The sequence below is a fragment of the Physeter macrocephalus genome, chromosome 11, assembly GCF_002837175.3.
Source record: "Physeter macrocephalus isolate SW-GA chromosome 11, ASM283717v5, whole genome shotgun sequence".
In the NCBI taxonomy this organism is placed as follows: domain Eukaryota; kingdom Metazoa; phylum Chordata; class Mammalia; order Artiodactyla; family Physeteridae; genus Physeter; species Physeter macrocephalus.
In genome coordinates, this window is record NC_041224.1 from 20,012,090 (window position 1) to 20,038,075 (window position 25,986).

General features: G+C 36.8%; 1 protein-coding gene across 1 annotated transcript in view; it reads right to left on the minus strand.

Annotated features, from left to right (window-relative positions):
• Positions 1–1,907: 1,907 nt before the first annotated feature.
• Positions 1,908–25,986, minus strand: part of PLXDC2 (plexin domain containing 2) — a 406,618-nt gene continuing 382,539 nt past the window's right edge. The window contains exon 14 of the mRNA XM_007108130.4: positions 1,908–4,191. Coding sequence (XP_007108192.1) covers positions 4,075–4,191 — 117 coding nt within the window. The 3' untranslated portion in view covers positions 1,908–4,074. The remainder of the gene's footprint in view (positions 4,192–25,986) is intronic.

Genomic DNA, 25,986 nt, shown 5'->3' on the forward strand with positions numbered 1-25,986 from the left:
ATCTGAGAATATATATTATCTACATATTAGCAACGTTTAAATTTATTTTATTCCTTTCATATAGTGTGCATTTGCAAATTTTTACATTTTTACATTTAAAATTAAGTTCCACGTATTTTTATATTTTAATGTGACAGCCCCTTACATTTGTGTTACAGGGATAAAACACATATTTGAAATTATTTGTTTGAGGTATTTTTCTTCTAAAGAGAAGCCTGCTGGTCAGCTCCTGAGCTTCCCTTTGCTGGGAAATTAGAAGAAACTAGAGAGGCTCAGTGGCTCTGTACAATAAAGAGCTGAGCCAGAGGAAGGATGCACACAGGACTTTGTTGTGGGAGAGGAGGGATAGTTGAGGCTGATGTCATGCAGAGGAAATATTAAGAGGAAATATAAATATGGGAAAAAAAGAATTTAAGCAGTTCTGTGTGGTTTGAGTGGATTCTCCTTTGGCATTTTCTCAAGAACTGTATTGATTTGATTGAATGCTTTTAGGATTGATGGACTTTTTTCCCTTGGAATACAAATCTGTGCTGGTACTGGACCAACAGATGTGCTTTATATGGGTTCTGTTGACATAAAGTTTTAAAAGTCTATACCTTTAGTCAATCTACATAATAATAATCTTGCAAGGAAGACAGGACAAAAATGTTTTTATTTTCCAAACTTGCAGATTGAGACTCATGGCGGTTAAAGTGATTTTCCCAAGATAACATAGTGGAGACTCAAAGCTGTGGCAGCTGGGATTCTTTTCATTACTCTATGCTGCCTCTCTGCGAGCAAAAACACTTAGATAGGCCCAGGAACTATCAAATCTATTTCTTCTCTTCCTCCTTTTCTTCAAGGGGAGAGTGTTAAAAGGCAAGACCTCTACAGCAGTGTTAGTAGAATTTTCTGCAATGACAGGAGTGTTCTGTGCTGTCCAATATGGTAGCCAGGAACCACATGTAACTACTGGGTGCTTGAAATAGGGCTAGTGTGACTGAATAACTGAATTTTTATTTTTATTGAATTTTAATTAATTTAAAGTGCTACACTTGGCTAATGGGTATAATATTGGACAGCACATTCTAGAAGCTCCCTGTGAGAGAGATGAGCAACTGCCCTAGGTATCTCAAACTCAAATAATAATGGGGGATAGATTGTACTTTATTATTTATCTTTAGTTTTCTAGTTGTTAGTATATCTTGAAGTCCAAACCTGTCACAAACAAACCAACACTGTGGTCCAGTGTTGGCTTAAGATATTTTTCTTGACTTTTAGTACCTTTACCTGTTCACTAAATGCTTTTACAAATAATTAAGATGAAATAACTAACTTCCTCTGTAGCACCATTTATCTATTTCTCCAGAACATTGTATGTGTTCCTTTGCTATTCTTAATTTGTAAAATTATTTTTATTCTCTCTCTACTATGTTCATAATATATTAAGTAATGTACAGATACACCCTTTCTAATATATAATATATGTAAAGTCCAAAGCATCAGAGTCCATTCTGACTTTCCAGAAACTTTGTGTATGCCTGCTCTTCCTCTGCAGTAAATGGGCACAAAGAACAAACCAGAGATACAGAGTAGAATGAAAGTTTCATGAAAAAAAGGGATTCAGCCAGCCTTTCTCCTTACCACTAAAAGATTCATAAACAACAGAAACGTCTTACCACCTTTAACTTTGGGTTTGGTTCGGAAGTTTTTCCACACTTCAGCAGCCTTTTTACTTCTGAAAAGTTTTCCCTATTACTGGGTGCTCTAGTTCATTGAACAATTCAGAGTTTTATGTTATTTTACAGAATTGTCGATGTTTTTGAATCGAAAATGGAAGATGAGCTTCGAAAGGAATAAAGATAACATTACTACTTCAAAGAATTGCAAAAGGAGTTGGATATATATATATATATATATATATATATATATGCATGACTTATATAACTGTCAATCATGCCCTATCGGAAGCCACACCTAACACAAAAGCCAGTGAAAGAAGCATCATCTTATCCTAGAAGGAATCGTCTATGTGTTCCTTATGTCTTTGTAGAGTACCCGTTGCACCAGTTACATTGGCAAGTCATTTGGTTATTGCTAACTGACCAAACCTACTCCACAAGAAATAAGTTGGGTTATTTCCTATAAACTGAATGTAGCTATAGCAGAGAGATTGTCATCACATCCTTCAATCACCTTGCTTGTCAATTTTTTTGCAATTATTATCTAAGCAGGTTAGGAAAAAATTATCACCCTCATCAGGTACTTAAAAATGTAAAGCAAAATATACTTGATGGAAAATGGCATGAGTTTACATCAGACAATTGTGATGATAAAATATGATCCTCTGTTAGTGGACTGATGTCATTCGATGTAGACACGTGTATAGATGCTAAGTTGGTAGTAAAGTGCTGCTTACGAGACATCTCTGCTTCTTGATACCTGAATCTGCAAATGTTGGACACGGTAACCTACAGAAACCAGTAGCTTCTTGGCACAAGACGTAAGTTTCATGGGTCGAGATGTTGATGAAATTGTACACACAGTACCTGAATTTAAACTTCAGGAGCTCAGTATATATATTAACCACTTTCCTCCTCCAGGGATGACTTTCCTGTCTTCATTCACGGGGAGGTTTCAAAATCTGGACTGTGATTATGGGGCAAATGACAGATCCATCTAAGGAGCTTTTTGCATCTGCTTTATTTCACCAGGGAGGGAAGGGGTTGATATGAATGGGAGAGCAGATCAAATAGGCAGGAAAATGGTCGGCACTGCAACTAATTGAACCACTTCCGCTAAGTGACATAAAAATATTCTAATATTAAGGATTATTTTACAACTCTATGGAAGTATGCAGTAATGCATCTCGCATTTGTTTTGTCTTGATGACAAAATGCACTCTGAGTCACAAGAGCCTGCCTTGTGTTAGTTATAAACAAAAATATATTTATATATATATTTATGTAACTACTATGTGCTTTAAAGAAAATTACTGTATGATTCAGCAGGGTTCTTTCCTTCTTTTTATCGCCAGGGATGTGCTGCCTTGAATGGCTTCTTAGATTGGAATCGACAATGAAATGGGCCTTTCGGACTGAAACGGCAAAAAGTAAAAAGCGAAAACAAAAACCCCATGTGTTTAGAATCCCTTAAGATTTTTGCTTCAAAAACGATTAAGGAACTCTTAGTATTGTTTCCTTTTGTTTCCTTCAGCCAAGAGCAACTGTGGCTTCATAGGACTTCACAGTGGGCGGTGGAGGCAATACTTCTTAAAACAAATCAGATGTTGAACTCTGAGGCAGGGGAACCAGAAGCCTCCTTTGCCTCTCCCTCCTTCCTCACACTTAGCTAAAGGCTGCGATTCCGTCACTGCTCATAGAGTGGGCAACCAGAACAAGGAAGGGGGAGGCGGAGTCGGAACCTCCAGGACAGGTAAAAGATTCATCCTGTAAAGTGATGAACTTGTTGGAACAGGTGGGTCTAGACCAGAAAAACAAAACCCTTTAGCCACATGTCTGGTGAGAAGACAGAAAAACCTCTTATTTTGTGTTTGTTTTTGCTCCTGCATCAGCTCCTTTTCTCAGCAAACTGAAATAGTCATCATTGCTCTTTTGAGTGAATGGGTTCAGGCTGTGGAACACAGTTATCAGAGAAGAATATTTGAACCAAGGTGTAGATCCCTCGTGAACTAAAGCTTTATTATTTTTTGTCTTGATCCCTTTGCAACCCTGCACCTTAAGCCAACAGCATTGTAATCTTGTCATATTTCTGATAAGTCCACAGGAGATGTGCTGAGTAAACTATAGAGGTCATTCCACTAGGGAGTTCTATGTTCAGTGGCAATTGGTATCCTCTATAAGTTTCAGGGTGTTTTTTTTTTACCCTTCCTGGGCTGGGCTTGTCCAGAAATCTCATCTCCTTCTGACTACAGCAGCTTAGGGCTCCTGTGTGTGTGTGTGTGTGTGTGTGTGTGTGTGTGTGTGTGTGTGTGTCTCTGTGTGTGTGTCTGTGTGTGTGTGTCTTAAAGGTATAGGCAAATTTTTAGTCTTAACACCTGTAAGCCAGCACTGGTGCTGTTCTGTCCTAGAAATTTTAGCACTGCTCTGATACAATAAAACCTTCTTTCTCTCCAACTGGTTCAACTTCAGCATAGGCAGGATGGCCAGAACCTCTTCGAAACTTCATCGCAGGCCATCTGCTTGGGCGTCTCTGAAACAGAAAATGCAAAATAGTGAACACCAGGGCGATGGTCATATCATAAGAAAAATATATTTGCCAAATATTTTAGATGAACTTCTGATTTCAACTTAGTAACATATTAAATGATCTCATTACTGCCACGGTTGGCATTATACATGCTCAAAGCACTCTCCATTATGGTCGTACCAGAGCCTCCCAGGTGACAGTCCCTTGGCCATACCTCCCCCCATAGGACTGAGAGCTTCTCAAAGGCATGGTTTATGCCTTATGCATATTTATGTCTAAAAGACTCCATAAGTGTCCAAATATAACTAAGCAAAAGTGAACGGTCATAAAAAACAAGTCTTCTTAATGTATAGCCACTGACACTTTCTCTTCCCTAGAAGTTAATAATGATATCACTTCATCTCACTTATTAATTCACTCAAAAACTTAAGGCCATAAAATTCTACACAGTTCTTAGAAGTCTGCTTCAAATTTGGTGCTAGACTTCCTAGCAAAAAAAACCTCCCCCCAAAACAAAACAAAACAAAAACTAAAAGATCGATCACATTAATATTAAGCTAAGACTTCCCATAGATGACTTTTGTGTTTGAAAATTAACAGATGTCGTGCCCTGAAAACTGAATCCAACATCAGAGGGTGCAGACAATCTCAAACCTATGTAAATAATTGCACATGTAGACACTGGTCCTAAAATACAGGTTATTTGTATTGACACTTCTCCATAGCACTAGGTCCATCAAACAAACCTTCTGTGATTTACAAACAGAAGTGCTAAAATGAATTATTAAGTTCCAGCAGCAGAAGACACTAAAAGGCATTTCGCGGCCACAGTGACACTAGAAACTATTACTCCATTTATCAGAGTGCTTGCAATTTTGGAGTAAATAAAACAATAAATATTAAAGGAAGTTTATTTCTATCTAAAGCATTTCAATGTGAAAAATGTTAAATATCAGTGTAGATATACAGACATTTAGCAGCTTTCTAGATTTGCCAATTACACTCCACTGTCATGATTAATGGCTGTAAAAGAGTTTTCACATCAGGTAGGAAGGACTATCAGCTCTACCTTCTGGAAAAATACCGATCACGGTCATTGCATCTTGCCTACTAATAATATTATGTACTGTCTGTATAACATTATGTGGTCAGAATGCTTTATATTTATTAGCTGATTAAGTCCCATGATGTAAGTGAAACTGAACTATCTTTACTTTCCAAGAGAAGAAGGTAAACCTGAGAGGACTAAAGAGCAAAATAGTGTCTTTGTTGGAACTAAAAATCATCACCAATGGAAATATACTAATCGTTTCTAGGGAGATGGACCCTGTAATTTATGGTCACTCCTGTTTGTGGGAAAAATGCCAATAGGCTCACTCTTTATAACCCCTACTCTGGTTTTAGTTACTTCACAACTGGGCTTCTTAGGGCACAGCTGCCCTTGTCTTTCTCTGAGTGAAGCAGCACCACTAAGTCTGTTCTGAAGCCCCACCTTCCAAGGCCCACCTGGCCTGTGGGTCCAGCAGGCAAGTACAGCCCTGTGAAGCAGCACAAATTTACAACTCAGCACATAAAGACACTGTGTTACAGGTGACCATTAAAAAGGGGTGCGGATTATCATCAAGAAGATAACAGACAGCAGGTGCTAGCGAGAATGTGATGGAACGGGGGGGAATCCTTAGACACTGTAGGTGGGAGTGTACATTAGTCCAACCACTAGGGAAAACAATAGGGAAGTCCCTCAAAAAGTTAAAAATAGATGATCCAGCAATTCCACTTCTGGTATATACCCAAAGGAAATGAAAACAGGAGTTTGAAGAGATAAATGCACTCCCATGTTTATTGCAGCATTATTCACAATAGCCAAGATATGGAAACAACCTGAATGTCCATCGGTGGATGAATAGATAAAGAAGAGGTGGTATATATAGTGGTATATACACAGTGGGATATTATTCTGCCATGAGAAAGGAGGACATCCTGCCATTTGTGACAACATGGATGGACCTTGAGCACATTATGCTAAGCGAGACAAGTCAGAGAAAGACAAGTACTGTATGATATCACTTACGTGTGGAATCTAAAAAAGTCAAACCTAAAAGAGTAACAAAAAGTAAAACAGTGGTTACCAGGCAATGGGGGGTGGGGAGATAAGATTGATGGTATTTAAGGGTATACGCTTGTAATGGGTATTAAATAATATTGTACTGTAAGTATGTAATGCAATAAGTGTCATTACAACAGCAACCATATTACAATATATAAATGTATCAAAGTAACATGCTGTATGCCTTAAATTTACACAACTTCAAATTTATCCAATAAAAAAAATAAAAAGGAGCACCGTTAATGAGAATGTTGATGATGATGCTTGTGAAAGTTATATTTTTTTAAGCTCTTAACCGTAATATTTCCATAATATCTGTAATATTTCATGCAGTTAGTAGGTAATTTACATACACTCTCTCATTTAATGTGTACAACTCAATCATTTACCTTTCGCACAAACCTAAAAAGCTAGCAAATGGCAGATCCAAGATTTAAAATGAGATCTGTCTACTTCCAAAGTTAATTCTCTCCACTACAGAAATTAGTTCTTAAAATTCAGTAGTTCGTGTATAACCTATCTGAATTTTGTGAACATGGCTCTATTTTTATTTCAATATTAAACTATAACATTACCAACAACTTCAGGGTTCTGTTAATAAGTCAGAATTACTAAGTTAATAATTCTCTTAGATGAAAAGATTGAAGGATTATTGATAATGTTTATCATGTTCTTTGTGAATTCATCACAGAGGTTATCAAAATTGAAAATACAAAAATATTGGACAATGAAGCTTCCTCTGTTAACACAGCACAGACTTATTTTCTGAATTAACTGCATATGCTTAAAGAAAATTTCTTTTGATTTACCACTACTCATTGTAGAAAAAAAAATATCCCAACAAGATTTAAAATCACTAGAGATCCTACCACCCACCCATAATTTGGTTCAACTATCAGTGTACATCACTTATATGCATTTCTAGAAACATCAAATCATTGCGAATACTGTTTTATGGACTCCTTTATTTCCAATTAAGAGCATGAAAACACTTATGAACTATCCCTCTACAAAATTATTTTAAGTGTCTGTAGAGCAAACTACTTATAACTCAATATGATTTATGCAGTCAATTTGATTTTGAGATTTTTTTCCAGATTTTTTGATAAAATAAATAATGTTACAGTGAATACTTTTGCTGCTAACCTGATGGGAATAAAATTATTGGGCCAAAGAGAATGCACAAATTATTTACTAAAAACACCTGAAATGTCTAACGTGGTGCTAGATGCCATGATGAAGGAAATATGACCAAAGAAAGGTATGAATCATGGTTTCCACATGGGAGATAAAAACCATTTCAGGGGAAAGGGATACATGGAGGTAAGACTTAATAAAGGGCTCAAATAAGCATTCTAAAGATGAACAAGATAGAATAGGTATAATCCAACTACAAAATTATTCAAGACTCCTATTTTATTTGTGCAAAACTGAAAATTTTATATTTACTCCTAGAGTTTTTGACCAGATGAAAATAGAGGGTATTTCCCATAATAATATGTTAAAATTTACAATGAAATCTAATAAATGTCATGCAACTGGGGTTTTAAACATTTGGTCTGATTTTACATTCTTTTACAATTCCTTGATATCTCAATTCTAGCCCTAAAAATACCAAACAGAGCCATAAATTTACCAAAATTCTGCTTCCTTTCCAGAATGCTTTCACATATCACAAATCAATGATATGATCTTAAATAAATCACTTGATTTCTCTGGGCCTTTGTTTCCTTGTCTGTAAAATGATATCTGAGGATTTGTCCTCTAAAACTGTAGGATCCTTATGCTTGCTTCCCTGAGATAACTGACTTGAACACTGGAGAGAAAAATTATTTAAAAACTCCTCTGGGTCGTGGTTCTCCTGATCATTGTCCGTCCTGCCTTCCTCCACTAACTTTTAGGATCCCTAAATTTAAAGGAAATCTATGTAAATTAGTCCTAACTGAAGTTGTTTTCCTAGGTCAATCTGTAATTGTTCAGAGATTTCCTTATATAAATGAAAAAAGGGAGCAGTTCTGTGACTTCCACAGAATGACTGAATGTTTAGTTCTCATAGAACAATCTTTAATGTTGGTGCTATAATATGAAACATCTATCCAATGGACAAAGAATGGGCATCATGTCTGGCTCTGCCATGAAGTATGACGGACAGGTCACAACCCAGCATTTAATATTTTTTTCCTGAGGCTTAGACATGTCCAAATCTGTGTTCTTTTTAGAATGCCTAATTCAAATTGTTACAGAAACTGATGGCGGTCACAGGGTCTCGTGCTAACAGAGCAGGATATATGCTGAAAATTGAAAAATTCAAACCAGACTGTAATGTTAATTCATTACAGAGATTCAGGGTGTCACGCCTTTAAACATGACTGGGTGTAATGCGTGGGTGATCTCTAATTTCCTTTCTGAGAATTATTTATGCGATTAATCAAATTCAGAAGTAAATGTTCCCACTGATATGTTGGCACTGGGGTGGGCCGTGAAATCAGGTATTCTCCCTAATTACTCCTTCAGAACTATTAACTGAACAGTCATCCAGATCTGTCTCAATGGTCTGTGGCAAGACAATTAGCTGGAATATCCACAAACAAACCTGCAGGGTACCCTCCGTTAGTAGTGTAAACAAAACTGCAGCTGGAGACCTGTCTTCAAGCTCGGAGAGCAAAGTGGATAGTGCTTTTTATGGGTTAGATGAACCCTTGAAAGGCAGTTACTAGGCGTGAATGTGAAAGACAAGGGGTTAATTTTGAAATTCAAGGCCCCGCTAGAAGACACTTGTGGTGCCTGATGGCGTTTGACAAGCAGTTGTTCTGAAACTTCTAGTATTTCTTCAGTAAACAGTAGGAGGTGGAAAGAGGCTGGGATCCTGAGGCATTGACAGCATCTCAGTCCTGTCACTGCCCAGCACAAGACTCAGGCACAGTCCCATGTTTTGTTACTTAGTTTCCCCATTTGGAAAATGAAATGAACTGGAGGATTGTTTCCTCAAGATTTTCTTTTCTTTTTTAATTAAAAAAAAATTAAGCCATAGACCCTTTGTTCCAATGAAATTTTACCTGGAAGCCCAAACAGGATCACTCAGAGTACAGGTCTCTCTTCATTGTGATGGAAGAAACCTTGCTCACACACTCCCTGAGCCCTGGGGGGGGGCCTATGGATTCTATACCTTCTAGAGCATGTTTTTGGAAACTATAGAATGAAATCTGCATTTCTCACACTTGCATACAAATCACAAGGGATCTTGTTAAAATGCAGGTTCTGATTCAGCAGGTCTGGGGAGAGGCCCGGGACTCTGTGTTTCTAACAAGGTCCCAGGTCATGCTGATGTTACCGGTCAGCTGGAACTGCAAGGGTAACGCTTCTCTACAGTCTCTGCAATCAGGAGCATTCTTTAAAAGTGGGGGGAAGAAAAAACACTGAACTTTAACCTTCCTTGAGTCTCCAGTGGATCTTCGCGGAAATTGACGTGCTCATACAACTGGGTCAACCTTTCCATATTTAGCTTTGATCACTTTTGACTGTCCAGGGGAAGGGAATCTTTTCTCTTTTTCATACTTCTAAGTACAAATTATTCTCTAATCTCCTTATTTTGTGTTGAATATTGTTTCAACACAGGTTACTTTCAGTTATAAATCTGGGTTGCCAGATTTAGCAAATAAATCTACAGGACAACAGTTAAATTTGAATGGTAGACAAACAATGAGTAATTTTTTAAAACTATACTTCCTGGGACATATTTATGCTAAAAAATTACTCATTATTTATTTGAAATTAAAATTTATCTAAGTATCGTGTATTTGATTTGGCAAACCTATCCATAGGAAAACACAATATAATGGCTCTGGGCCCTGGCCAAACTTGCAATCTAATTAAAATAAATGACTCCTGTTTGTGGCTGTGTCTCTTTGCTTCATGAATTGTAGGTCACTTTTTTCTTAAAAAGAGTAACTCAAATGGATTTGTCTATCTTTTGGTGTGGCCAAGAATTCCAAGCAATAATTCTTGTGTGAAGCAAAGTCTGGGTGTTGGTTTTTTTAATTTTTATTGGCGTATAGTTGATTTACAATGTTGTGTTAGTTTCAGGTGTACAGCAAAGTGAGTCAGTTATACATATACATATATCCACTCTTTTTTGGATTCTTTTCCCATATTGGTCATTACAGAGTATTGAGTAGAGTTCCCTGTGCTATACAGTAGGTCCTTATAAGTTACCTATTTTATATATACTAGTGTTCATATGTCAATCCCAGTCTTCCAATTTATCCCTTCCCCCTACCTTACACCCTGGTAACCATAAGTTTGTTTTCTACATCTGTAACTCTATTTCTGGGTGTTTTTTTTACACATTCTCTACTCATCCTATTTTGGTTGCTTTTCCTCATGTAGAAGTTGTTTTACTGTCCTGCAGTTGCCTCTTTTCCAACCTAAAATTACAACTTGCCAGTGGTCTGTTGCCTTCATTCTAGAACTGTGCTGTGGATAATCCTGAAGAATTAGTTAATACAACCATAGTTAATACATGCCCAAGATGAAAACTGTCCCAAAGCATGTGAAGAACAGCTATTTACTGGGAATAACAAAATCATCATATTACTCACATAATTTTCCAAATCAAAAGTATTCTTAAAGAGGGAGGGACAGATTGGGAGTTTGGGATTGACATGTACACACTGCTATGTTGAAAATAGATAACCAACAAGGACCTACTGTAGAGCACAGGGAACTCTGCTCAGTATTCTGTAATAACCTAAATAGGAAAAGAATTTGAAAAAGGATAGATACATGTATAGGTATAACTGAATTACTCTGTTGTACAACTGAAACTAATACAACATTGTTAATCAACTATACTTCAATATAAAATAAAAATTAAAAATAAAATAAAATGAAATTAAGTGATTATTGGCTCCTAAATTAAGTACAAATTCTTTAATACGGGAAGAAAGATCTTTCAATCACACAGCTCAAACACTTAATGTCCATTGTTTTTTTAATAGCCCAGTGGATTTTAGACATGACTAAAAATAACATTACTTGGGGAGATTTTTAAAAAAGTATTGAAGTCAAAGCCCACCTTGGCCAACTGATTTAGAATCTCTCGCTGGGGCCCAGGCAGGTGGATTTTTTTAAAAAGTTCTTCAGGTCAGTCAGATGCACAGTGAGGGTTGAGAGCCACTTTCCCTGTCTACATCCCACGCCTTCCTACTCCGAGCCTTCGACTGTGGTTTTCCCCTAAACTGGAATGCCATTACTTCATCATTTTTACTAATACAAACACTATCCATTTCACATTATTTCTGAGAAAGATTTCTGGCTTCCTACCTACAGATTAGAAGTTACTTTTCATTCTCCTGTGTTGTCTCAGACATTTCCTGATATTTTAGCTACATCTCTTGTCACATTTTAGCACACATTGTGGTTGTTTATGTGGTTGCATACATGTACTATATGTATCTGTCCTTGGAGTCAAAGTCATATCTGTTCAACTCTGAAATAGCCGTGGCAGTGGTGTACTGAAGATATTTGACATCTGGAGTAGATCCTTTTTGTAACATCTGCCTCCTCTGCAAGACAACATTATTTTCAGTCATACTCAGAAAAGGAAATGAATAATAATAATGGCCAGAAAAGAAGCAGACATTGAAAACCTTCCTGTTTTGAACTTCATAGATATAATCACACCAGCAAAAAAACATTACAAATAAAAAACAAAACAAATATTACCGTACAAAAAGGGAAGATGCAATGACAATATGTTTTTGAAAAAAGGGGGAAAAGACAGATGAGGGAATATTGCCAAATGAGTGAGGACCAGGTTCAGAGAACGATTTGCACTTTGCAATAATAGAATTGAAGTAACCCAGGTTCTTTTTCTTTGTCTTTACAACCACAGTGTGCCATTGTTCTTTCTTTTGAATCTACTGTTTTAACACAGATGCGTGTAGTACTATGTGGGTTGGAGACCCGTTGATCCTGAACACATACAAGGAACTCCAGATTCTTATGGAGTCGTGATTCAGCAGAATTCATTTGTTCTCTAAATGAATGCATGCAGCTGAGTCGGCTGTCAGGAGCCAAGCATGTAACTGGGAGTTCTCTGAATTAAGTTTCATGTAGAAGACAATATTCATCAAAGGAAAAGTAAGAAAACTGTGCTCAGTTGAAGTTTACAAATATGCTATGTTAGTAAAGCTCCACAGTGACTGAATCAACTCTTTAGACCTTAGGTCAGCAAAAGTTTTTAACAAAATTTAGAATTTCAGGTACACAGTAATAATAAAAATCTCACCTTTTTTAGTCAGTTCTATTGTAATTATCCCATTCTCTATAGACAATGCGCCCCCTCATGACCTGCACTGGGGCAGATTGCTCTCAAAGCCCTGCCCTTGGTTCTGCATTGATCTACCACGTCTAGCAAAGTGTGATGCACAAGGATATTCACGGGTGTTCATATAGACTTGCAGAGATCTTCTACAGTTTATGCCCCATGAGAGACTCAGCACAGAGACCTTTTTCCTCTTTTGACTTCAACCCATTATGGGGCATTTTGTTGCCCCAAATAAGAATGACTGGTTGATAGTGACTATTGGCGCATTCATGTGGATATAACTGCATTCAGTCAGCCAATAAAATTTCTATTTAAGCACCTATATGTAAAACACAACACTAAACTTAAGGCATTTAAAGTATATTAAGGGAAAACAAGGTATTTGCATACAAAAGCTTGAATACACTTGAAGCTAAAAATGCAGACAAGGGATCTGATTACTCAGTATAAGGTCAAGTATGTGCTGAAAGTATTTAAAAGTAAATTTTATGAGTTTGGAGGAAAGAGGTCTTCATTTGGATTTGAGTCATCAGAGATGGTTTCATGAGAAGATTGAACATGAAGATAGAGGACAGAATGAAACTCAGTGCAGACTGCAGGCTGCTTGCCACTGTTTTCTTGCGCTTTGTTTTTCGCCTCTACTTTATCCCCTCCAGCAATTTTAATAACTTCAACATTCTCTTCTTCAGGATTCCTCCTCAGTCGCTTTGAAAATATCCACTTTTATCTCTTCTATATTGCTCATTCTATCTTATCTCCAAACAGCCACCTCCAAGGCCTGGCCATCTCATGGCACTGCACTACATCTAATTCCTTTAAATTAAGTTCTCTCGCCCTTAAATCCTCATCTCCTACGTTTTCCTATTCCAGACCCTAAGCTGTCACAACTACTGCAGGAAAAAGTTACATATTCGCGTTAACCCAGCCCCAAAGAATTGAGGCAGGAGGTAGATGGGCCCCAGGCTGAGCAGATGAGTTCGTCCCCTTTGGACAGAAACTCAATAATAGCAGGAAAATTGGAGAGGCTGAGCCCTGCCCAGATAAAAGACAAGAGACCACATATTTCTCATTTTTGAAGTCAAGGAGACCTTCCCGGCTAGAAAGCTCTTTGGAGGTCAAAAGGGGAGTAATGTCAACTTATCCATAGGCCTCTTTGCTGGAATCCATCTTGGCTAAGAGATGCACGTGCACACAAGGGAGAATCCTGAGATATACCAAATACGGACTCAGAACCAGGCAAATCAAAGTGATTGGCCAAAGGAAACCTGGAAGAAATGCCCCATATAAGTGATTCAAACTACCATGAGAGCACGACTCTCTCTCTGAGTCCCCATCATGTGTCTATCCACATGTACTCTTTTCCTCCTAATAAACACTTTACTTGTTTCACTACTTTCCGTCCTTGTGGGAATTCTTTTCTGCAAAGCCAAAGAGCCAGGGCCTTGTCACTGACCCCTAGTCTGGTGGCTAGGATTCGGTATCTCACCACTGCAACCCGACCTCAATCACTGGCCAGGAACTGAAATCCTGCTTCAAGCAGCTGCGGGCCGAGGCCACCTGAGATCAGAATCCCACTCTTTCAATTGGGAACTCAGTGATTCATTCACTCTTCTCTTGTTAAATCCTCATGATACACCCAGACTCCATCCAATCTCAATCTGCGCTGTCCTCTCTCAATCTCGTATTTCATCACCCATTTTTACTGAGAAGATGAAGCCATTAAGGTGCTAACCCTTTCCCCTCTCTCTTCACTAAAGCCTTCATATCTACTCATCCTTTCTCTACTCATCCTTTCCTCTACTCATCCTTTCTTCTTACCTGAAATAAAAAGATAGTCTTGCTCCTTGCATAGTTAATTGCATTTCCTACTCAATCCTATCTCTACTTCATCCTTCCCTCCTTCCCAAGCACCTTAAAAAAAATCCGTTCATTTTTTTCTTTACCTTATGCTTATACTCATCAGAAAACCAAAAAACCAAAAAACCACCTTTACTTGATGATTTTTGTAGCCTCATTACTAAATCTCTCTTGAATGTCTGACTGAATTCACTGCCTTCACATTACACCACCATTTTTACCCCCTTAAATCTGATGTCTGCTCCTTACCTTGAAACTGCATCCTCACGGGTGACAAATAATCTCTTTGTCAAGTTAGTACCTTTTTTCTCTTCTAATTCTTTGGTGTCTCTAGAGCCCTTTATACTGCTTCCTACTCTTCATTTTTTATACTTTCCCTTTTGCTGGTTCTCTATGATGGTATATTTTCTTGCATCTTGGGTTTTTTTCTTTTGTTATGCCTTTCTTTTTTATTCTTTTACCTTTTACACTTGTCTCCTTCCCTGGTTTATGAATGCTAAATGTTAACATGTCCTAAGAGAGCCACGAGCTCTCTGATCTCTCTTCCCCGTAGCATTCTTTATTCTCTCGGGGTTCAATTCTCACTATTGTAACTTGCACATTTCCTCACTCGACTGCTTTATCTTAATCCATTCCTTTTTTTCAGTTGCTTTTTTGAAGAGGCCCAATTGTGATTTGACCATCAGCTCAAACCTAACATGCTTAAAATCCACCCCCATCACTTTCTTTCCTAAACGAACTTTGTCCTCTGATGTTTCTAATTCTGTGGCTAGAAAACTTAATTTCCCCGTGTCTCAGATTTTGTACTTTGGAATTACCTTTGCTTCTTTCTCTTCACCCCACACATTCGATTCAAAGAATCAGGATACTCTCCCCACCTTTACCACAAATTAGCTATAGGAGTTTTGGAATTGTTTAATTTCTTGGACTCTCAGTTACTTTCTCTGTAAAACAGGGATATAACAAATGCCTACATTTATGGACCTCACTGAGAATCAAAGATAATTAATTGAAAGCACTTTCAGACACAAAGCTTTAAGCAAATGAAAATGGCTAAATTCTATCTTCTGCCTTCACATGGCTGTTGAAGTAGCCCCATTCCATTCCTTCTATTAATACCCTAATTCAGCTCGCAGCTCTCATCTCACACATGAACGACCGAGACAGCCTTCTAGCTCTCCTCTGCAGGTCTTTTCTCTCCTCTCCAGCTGTCTCCAGCCCCCTTCCCCAACGCCGTTTTCAACTTTTACTCCTTTATTACATCACTCATGCTCACTGCCCATAGAAGGAAGGCCAGATTTTGTAGTTAGTTCTTCAAAGCCTGTCACACGTAACCTCCACCCACATTAAAGCTACTCCCAGTACGTGTCTGTAGATACCAATATATAGTTGAATAAATCAATCCATCTGGCCCCTTCTTGATTTAATGCTTTTGTAAAATCATAACATACCCCTCTTTCATGTGAATGGCGTCTCCCCTTCCTCTTTGCTTAGGCACAGCCTGGCACTCTTTTGAGACTCTGCTCAAATACTGCCCCTTTAATGAAATTCCCCCTGATTAATCGCCCTCTCTTTCCTAAGAATTTTGCAGTACTTGCCTGAACTATTCAGCATGGAACATACCGTTGATGTTCCTTGTATTATTATTAAATTCCTATGTGGCTCTTTGGTCTTTAAAGTTTTTATGTTCTATGATTCCACCTATATAAGCTGGCAAATATGATTACATACAGGGTGACCATATGACATTGTCCAAATTAGGACACTCTGAGAGCAAAGGGGAGAACTAGTAACAACTTATATCAGACAACAGACATAAACTGGGTTATATGTTTCCCCTAGTTGCAACTCTGCGATATTAAGAACATCTACCAGATTGCATTTCACAAATAGGAGTTTCAGTTTTGATTGATTTTCCATGATATGAGCTGAGAAGATTCCAGGCTTCTTTGGTATTAGCTTATAATATTATGCTGATAATGCATTTGGCAGTATCTTTTGATTTTTGGAACCACACTGCCATGAGTGGTTGTCGTCTACTAAAATAGAGTAATAATTTGCTATTAGACAGGCAATTTACGCTGTGGAAAAGTAATTTGCAGTTGAGTGTGAATACAGGCCAGGTCACTTGGTGCCCAGTGACTTGGTTAAAAGACAAGATAATGCTGCCCTTCTCATAAATGTTCTAATAGAAGTCGAATGGGGGCTTCCCCGGTGGCGCAGTGGTTGGGAGTCCGCCTGCCGATGCAGGGGACGCGGGTTCGTGCCCCGGTCCGGGAAGATCCCACATGCCGCGGAGCGGCTGGGCCCGTGAGCCATGGCCGCTGAGCCTGTGCGTCCACAACACTGAGAGGCCCGCGTACCGCAAAAAAAAAAAAAAAAAAAAAAAGTCGAACGTGAGTTAGTGTTGATCTGTACAGCAATAGGAAGGGCTGTGGTCCCGAAGAGGCTGTTCTCATAAAGTAACTTGTGTCTGGAGCATCACTATACTTCTCAGTGAGGTGAAAGAAAGGTGGCAAGTTAACCTCTAATCAGCCGTGACCTTAGGGATGGTAAATGGTGAGTTGTTTCCTGCCCTAAAGGGATTGCATGCTTTAATCTACATTTAATCACAAGATTAGGAAACAACCCAGTTGAATGGTTTATGCCATCAAATCCAAGGGTGGACACTATTAATGTGACGATTTAGTGTAATGCTTATCAATCAAGCCAGGACAGAAATAGATCTGTAATATTCGACTGGTATTTCAGGACGTGTTTAATTTGTATATGTTTAAATAAAATTAAAAGGTTTAGAAAAAATTTAAAAGGCAGATAGCAAACTTTTTACCTATTTAAGGTACTATAGAAAAATAGATACGCATAATGGTATATCTTTTTTAAATTTGAGAAACTCGATCTATTTATTTTGGAATTTTGGATACACACTATCTCTTTTCAAGTCAATTGAGAAATTGAAATAAAAAATTATGATGATCCTACCCATAAAAAATTGAATCACCGTGTTGTACCACTGAAATTAATATAATGCTGTACATCAACCATACTTCAATAAAAAAATCAAAAGGGGAAAAATATAGCATTAGTATGGCAGAAAAATAAATGTTAAGGAATATCTGCTGTACAAGATCAATTGAAGGGATGTTACAGATGCATTCATAACTATTTTCATACAATGTTATAACTGATTAATATCAGTGTTTAATCGTTCCTTACTTAGAGCCTCCAGTGATGTTCATTACTATCCTTTACAAAGATTCATGTAATTTCCACAAAAGCTTAGCTGAAAGTGCAAGACATTCACCCTGTGACAAAGAAGTAATGATAGCCATTGGAATGATACTGTGTGAGCCAGGTTACAGTCCTGGAAGTAACTCCAACTTTCACAGCATTTTTAAAATGAAAGAAAGAAATAAAAAAATCAAGATGTCTGAGACAGACCAAATAGAACCTATAAAAATGACTCTTTTTATTGCACAATCAATGGTATTATATCCAGGGGTTGAGAGAATGGTTTGTGAATTATGTAGATCACTCTAAATCACTTTTTCCCTTCCTTTTTATCATTTGGGTAACTCACCAACATTCGCATAAGAAAGGAGGGTAGGTATGGGAAATAAATGAACCTCTCCAATAAATACACGGGAGGAACGGGAAAAAGATGAATACCTCCAATAAATTTTTGGTATTTATATAATTTTTGGCTAAGACTAATGACCATCTTTTAAAAAATAGTGCTTTTAACACTATGGTGATGAAGGCGGTTGGGTGTCAGCAAATTTGGTTTTAATTCCTGGTTGGATTACACGAGAGGTTAAGGAATTGACCAAAAGTCACAAAGTTAATAAATTAAAAGCTAGAATTTATGCAAGGTCTGTCCTCTTTGCACTGCACTCTTTCTACTGCATTTAACTGGTTGCTGCTTCTTTTACCGTCAACACTAAGGCCTCAGGCAAATCATTTCCCATCTCGTGGGAAGTTATCCACGTTCTCATGTAGAAAATGAGGAACTGGACAAACACTGGTTCTCTACTTACTGTGAGCCTACAACCTTCTGTTAGCCTTCTATCTGATGAATATGTGCCAATAATTTTTAAAAGGGCAGTATTTTAAAATCAACATTAGTCTTGTGCATTTAAAACATACGGTGAATGACTCAACTAAAATATACCGGTAAGATTTACATTAAAAATATCTTAATACATCATCTTAAAACATCAGTGATGCAAAGTCAGGAGTTATTTATATTTCCAAGTATACAAATGTTTATTCAGGGAAATGAAGTCTAATTTCTCCTTAGGTGAGACATGTAATGCAAAAGTTGTGAACCACTGCATTTGATTTTTTCCTTAAATTTCCTTCTGTCTTCAACTTTCTATCATTTCATGATTCTGTTTATTGAAGTTCTACTTGGATTATTTTAGAGGAGACTATTTATTCAGCAAATATTTATAAGTATTGTGCTTGTCCTGGGGATAAAAACAATGAATGAGACAGATGTGCTGTCCCCTGGAGCTACTATATGGTTATTAAAGTTCACTCAGAAGTAAAATAAAATAATACAATGAGGGAAGTCTTTCTGATTTTGTTTTAAAGACAGTCCCTTGAAAGAACTGATCAGTCAGTTCCACCTATTAATCAGAGTTAATAGAAAATAATTTCAAATCTCATAACCTCTGGTTACTTATTTGTCCCACTGAAATATCATAAATCATTTCATTAAAAAAATAGATATATACTCAGTTTTCCCAGTTACACTAAATATATTCTGCTAAATAGATTTTACAGTTGGTAAATAAAAATTTAAGTCCAGAAACATAATTGTTTAGTTTTTTAAAATATATTTTACTCTTCCTCTTCTGTACTCCTGTAATTTTTATAGACAATATATGTCTTGTATAACTTTATGTTATTATAGTTTTTTTCTCCTATAATTTCATTTCTTTTACATTTGGATTTGTCACTATCAATATATTTATCACCTTGGTTTTCTTTTGACTTGAATTTGCTCAACATCGCCAGTGGTTTTTAGTCCAGCTGGTTCCTTTTTTATATACCTCTTTCTAAACAAATTCTAATGCAATTATGTTGTTTGTCAAAACATACCCAGCCCAATGATTTTCCCTGATATTTCATTATCTTAATAAATTTATTATGTGGCTTTACATCCACTAGATAACTATTTTCTCTATTAATAATCCTTCTCTTAATTTTTTCAATGGCTTAATAAATTGAAGCTTATTTCTTGTTCACATAATAGTCCAAGACAAGTGTTCCTATAGGCAGGCAACTTCCTTCCATGCATGGATCAGGCTTTTTTCAACCTGGCTTCTCCAGTCCCTTGGGCTGTGTATCTAGTTGGTGGAAGAGGACGTAAGGTGTGTAAAAGACACATCCAATTCTGAAAGCCTTGACTTAAAAGTGGCACACATCACTTACTGTTGGTGATCAGTAGTCATATGGCCACATTCAGATGTAAGAGAACCTGGGAAATGTCATCTTAAGTTGCATAATTACTCACTTGTCACAAATCTCTACTATGGAACTGGGAACCCAAATCATGCTGAACAGTTAGCCATCTGTGTTATTCAAATTTACCTCTTTCTGATGGCTTATATGAGGCCCAGAGATTTACAAATATAAAACACTTAATACAGTATATGCCAGATCAAAAGCAATAATAAATGATATTTGTAACATTATTACATACTTGTAACATTATTATTTTAACACTCAGTGAATGGGAGATTAGAATGTGCATATATAAATTATGCACATTATCATGAATATACATAATGTATAATTATTATATAAATTAAAACATGCATGTATAAATTAGCAGCTGCATTTGCTTTTTAAATTAAAGTATACTTGACATATAATATTAGTTGTAAAATTAGCAATTGCATTTAAAAATATAAATGGAGTAACATATAGAAAAAATATTGTGAACATTTTCTAAACAATTCCAAAATGTTTGTTGTCAGGTGAAGGAAGCTGAAACATGAGATGCATATTCCAGCAATAGCTCCCTTCAAATGTACGAAGGACAGTCATATGGGGAAAGTGTACAGAAGTTTCTGAGTGGTGCCAACGGAGTTCACAAGTTCTTGTTTGATATCTCTTTTGTCCTTTTGTTTATTTGAAGCTCTTCTCTAATAGATTTCTCAGGAAAAGCTCATGAAAACAACATTGCCAGACTCTTGTATGTTAATAATAGTTCACTGTGCCCTTTATACTTGAAAATTAGTTTTTCTGGTTATAAAACCTTGGCTTACATTTCCTTTCCTTTAATATTGTTACCCCATTTTCCTATGGCTTAAAAAATTGCTGTCAAAAAGTTGATGATTATCTAGTTCATATTCCCTTAAAAGTCAGGTGTTCCATTTGTCTAAGTGCACAAAGGATTTTCTTTCTTTCTTTAAAAGAATCATCCTGTGATTTTAGTAGAATAAATTTTAATATTAACCAATTGTTTTTGTTTTGGTCAATAATCTCAGGTACACACTGTCTTCTTTCAATATTTAGGTTTTTTTTTAAGTTGCAGGAACTTTGTGAAAAATCATAGTTTATATAATTTTTACATTTTGTGTTTACTTATTTATTGCTTTGGTTTTCTTCTTTAGGGATTCCTATTATCCACATGTTGGGTCTTTGTAAATCTTCAATATTTGTCTTATCTCTCAAATCTTTTTTATCTCCTTCTTTAGTTCTTTTCAATTTTAAACTTTTTTTTTTTTTTTTTGTGGTACGCGGGCCTCTCACTGTTGTGGCCTCTCCCACTGCAGAGCACAGGGTCTGGACGCACAGGCTCAGCGGCCATGGCTCACGGGCCTAGCCGCTCCGCGGCATGTGGGATCTTCCTGGACGGGGGCACGAACCCGTGTCCCCTGCATCGGCAGGCTGACTCTCAACCACTGCGCCACCAGGGAAGCCCAAACTTTTCTTTCTTTTAACCTTTTATTTCTCCTAGGTCACAAAGAATTGTGTTTATTTGCTCTTCTCTTATTCTAGTTTTTTCCTCATTTCCAAAATGATTTTTTCTTTTATTTCTGATTTTTTCTTTTATTTCTAATTCTTAAGGATGTTCGCCACATTTTTTAGTTTATATAATGACAATTTGAGTTGTTCTTTAATGTTATACATCATTTTCTTAATGCTTTTTAGCTAGTTTTGAAATAGTACTTCAGAGTTTTCAGTAGATTTTTAAAGGCATGTCTTTCTGATATGCTTTCACTGACTGTAGGGATATATATTGGGTTGGCCAAAAAGTTCACTGGGGTTTTCCTGAACATCTTATGGAAAAACCTGGACGAACTTTTTGGCCAACCCCATAATTCTGCTCTTTATTCTCTTTAAATTGTAGTATCTTTGCGGGGATTTCACCTCCATATTTTTCTTCTGCTTATTTTTCTTCACATTTGGTTTCTCTGAACTTTCAGAAAGAGGACTAGCTGAAGTAACATCAATAGTTTCAGAGTTCCCTTTCTGTTGTTCTTCAATTGTATTAAAAACATATGATGGGCTTCCCTGGTGACACAGTGGTTGCGAGTCCGCCTGCCGATGCAGGGGACACGGGTTCGTGCCCCGGTCCGGGAGGATCCCACATGCCGCGGAGCGGCTGGGCCCGTGAGCCATGGCCGCTGAGCCTGCGCGTCCGGAGCCTGTGCTCCGCATCGGGAGAGGCCACAACAGTGAGAGGCCCGCGTACCACAAACAAAAAACACAAAGAAAACATATGATGGCTTGCTCTCTGATATTTCCTGACTCTGTTTCCCTGCATAACTTTAAAAGAATCTCCCCTGACCCCTGCTTTTAAAATCTCTGCTGTCTCTATCCTACTCAATTCTGAATCCACTCCCAGGGTTTTGTCCTAGCGTGGGCACTGTCATGGAAGATGGCCCTGGCAGGTCAATTTTGAGAATTCTTCAAACCAAACCACTCTAGCTCCTTCAGAAATTTATACATAGGTCCCATGCACTCACCTGCAACTGGGGTTGGCACTTGCCCTTCCCATTTCTTGCTGTTGTTCTCACATTAGCCTGCTGTATTTTCTAGTCAATGCCTATCGGCTGTTTTGTGTTTCTCCTGTTTTCATGCCTGTTGGACACCTTGTTGCTACCCTTTGCTTTCTCGCACACAGATATGGACAACATTCAGGTCTTGTGGATATCTGGTGGCTTGTTATTATCTGCTGTATTTGAGGGTTCATATTTATATTTTGGACATAAGTTGTCAGCTGGTTTTGTTGTAAATGCTGCCCACAAGTTTTTGACTTTGATATCCAGTTGTTCTGTCTGTTCTTATCTGGATATTTTGGAAGCAAAACATTTATGCTGCTTCCACCACTAGCAACTTCCTAGAAACTTCCATTAGTACTATCTTTTGATATTTAAAGGACTTTTTTTTTCATTTACTGTTAAATCACCTCATTTATTACTATAAAGTCTTTCACAAAATTGATTTGAATGAAAATATCACTGAGAATACTTTAGTCTTACACCTACTTTTCATTGACAAATAAATAAAACAGGCAATTGTTCTACTATGTGCTGAGGTAAATGAATGACTGAATATGTATATATAGTCATATATATTAGGCTCATAAAGGCAGGAAGGCAAGGCAGATATTTATCTGTCTCTTTACTACTTGGAGGTCAGTAAGAGATAATGATATATTTTCTTAAGTGGAGATTCATGGAGGAAAGATAACTAAGTAGTTGCACTCTCCTCTTAGCTCCTCCTGATCACGATTGGGGATCTACACTCTGTTCTATGTCAGGGAAACAGATTTGCACCTGCCTGGAATGTGACTCAGCTGCATCATTTACTGCACATGGGAGTTTCAATGTGAATGAAATCTGTGTTTTCTATAGTTAAGAGAAGGGTGAGAAGAAAAAAGTACTTTGCCCGTTAGCAGTGATTATAATATGAAGATGTTAATGATCACAGATTGAAGTAAAATAGGAATGGGAAAAACGCCAACTTAAATTTCAGAAAAAAGTTTTGAATGAGAATATTAAAAAATTCCCTGAGGCTTCTTTGCAGTGTGAGGGAAGGAAACAGAGCAGCAGAAGTGATTTTAAGTGGCTGGAGCTTACATGTTATACCACAAGCTCTCAGAATAGTCTAAATCTTAAGAAAAAGGGAGAAAAAGATGGAGATGGAAAACCACAAACGAGTTTATTTCTAAGTGCAAAGTGCCAAGTATGCTTTGCTTCTCCTGCCTATTTAAAGAAATCATACATATTTACTTGTCAACCTCACCTCTTAGTAAAACTTAAGAAATTCATTTGCTGAGAGAACCATGGGAGAAAGCAAAATAGCACTTTGTATCTCTGGCTCTATGTTACTTTATTCTATTTCAACTAACCCTCACTGGGAAAGATTTATTTAAGGCACCTTGTACCGGTTGTTACTTTCCTGATAAATTCCTTTGTTTTTATGCAGACCTTTAACTAAAGACAAACTGGAGCCTTGCTTGTCCTGCAGCAACATGAACATGAAATCTACCAACTTCCTCAAAAGGTGAAGAGTTGGTGGGTCCCCTCCACCTCAGAGTATTACCTCATAACTAACTATATTCTCTGCATAGAAGAACTATAGTCTTCCTTGTAGTCTTATTGTGCATGCATGAGTTTTACTTTTTCACATTGGGTTATGAAAAAATAAGATGTCTTCAAAAACTGGGAGATTGTGTGAGCAAACACACAATCATGCTTTCTAGTTTACTTTGCCATTTTTGTATTTTTCTGAAACATATACAACTTTGTGGGTGGAGGGGGCACCAGAATATTCAAGACTTACAGGGATAGAACAAACCTTAAATTCATTCGAGCGCATACACATATATAATGCTTAAATACACTCTATGAAGTCCTGAATAAGGGGCCTTCTTGAATGCTTAAGGACCTCTGGTGATGAAAAGCTCATCACCCCAGAGCCTCTGAGTACCATCTCTGGGTACCTCTGATTATTAGAAAGTCTATACTTAGCTCATATTCATATCTTCATAGCTTCTCCCCAGAGATCCTCATGACCATCCTTGAGATCCATCCAGAAGAAGTCAGACACCTCATTCATGGGATAGCCTATCAACAGTGGTGGAGCTACCATGCTCCTCCTTCTAGACTTTTCTCAGCTAGAACTTCTCCTTTCATTCATATTCCAGGCATGAGTCAGAAGTCTGTAATAATCATTCTCCTCTAAACACATTTAAGGTTGGGTACGTTCCTCCACGGTAGGGGTACACTTATCACTTTTGGTGAGATGCCTTCCTACTCTTCATGAAACATATGATACATTTAAAAATTGACAGCCATATATTATAAATTACAAATTTTGAGACTGCTTTCCACTAAAATTCAATGTTTTTTATCCTTACACTACATCAAATTTTCTCCACATTAAACTTGTACATATTCAAGATGCAAGCCCAATTACCAGCTACTGAATCACAGATATTTCAAGGTCAATGGCAAGGAAAACTTGAAAAACTAACATATGTGACATAAATTCAGATAGAAAACAATAAGACCCTGATATACAATTAAAAGAAGATTATCCCTTACTACAATCCTAGAACTTTACATTGCACTGAGATTTAGAATAATTATCGTAAATTTATTTTCTTTTTAGAGAAAAAAAAGTTTTCTCCTTTTAACAGAACAAATATCATTTCTCCTTTTAAAGTTTTTGCCAAGGATAACACTGGTCCCAGAGTCAGTGTTCACAAAAAAGTTTTTTTGAACAGATGAATGGCTTTCTCATTAAAATATAAATATTGTAATTAGCTGAAAGTAGAAACAGAACTAATAATTCTGACTCTATATTCCCTTACTATATGATGTAAGAAAAGTTGTTTTAATTTTGAATTGAAAATTATTTTGTTTATATTAAGAAAGTTTTCATGAAAGCATCACCTCAAGAAAATAGAGCAAAATAATCTTAATCCACTTGAAAATTAAAAGTACCTTTGCCTAATCATTTCTAATGGAATTACAAAGAGCATGATTACTTCTATCATTTAAAATACATTTCTTTACATTTCTGTTCTCTAGATTCTGAATTTTGAATCTTCTAAACTCAAATTTTAAAATTTCAATTTTCTTACAATCACAAATAATTTCTAGTATTTATTTATAAACCAAAGCATGTCATGATAATCAAATTATTTAGTTTAGTTGTTTTGTATTTCTGTCAGAAAAAAAATTACACTATGTGGAATTGGTGGAAAAATAATCTATAATTGAATAAATTTATTATTATTGCAATGCAATAATTATTGCTAAAATTAAAGTTTCTATTATGTCTCCACAAATAGACAGACTTGAGTATTTATTTTAACAAAAAAGTTACCAAAATCACAAGGAAGAAATTACTCAACAGTTGGTACTATAAGTAGAGCAATCTTCTTTTAAAGAGACTACAGAAAAAGATTGGAATACCTAAAACTTATATCGTATACTTAAAATGACATAATTCAGGTTTACAGATGCCCAAGTGG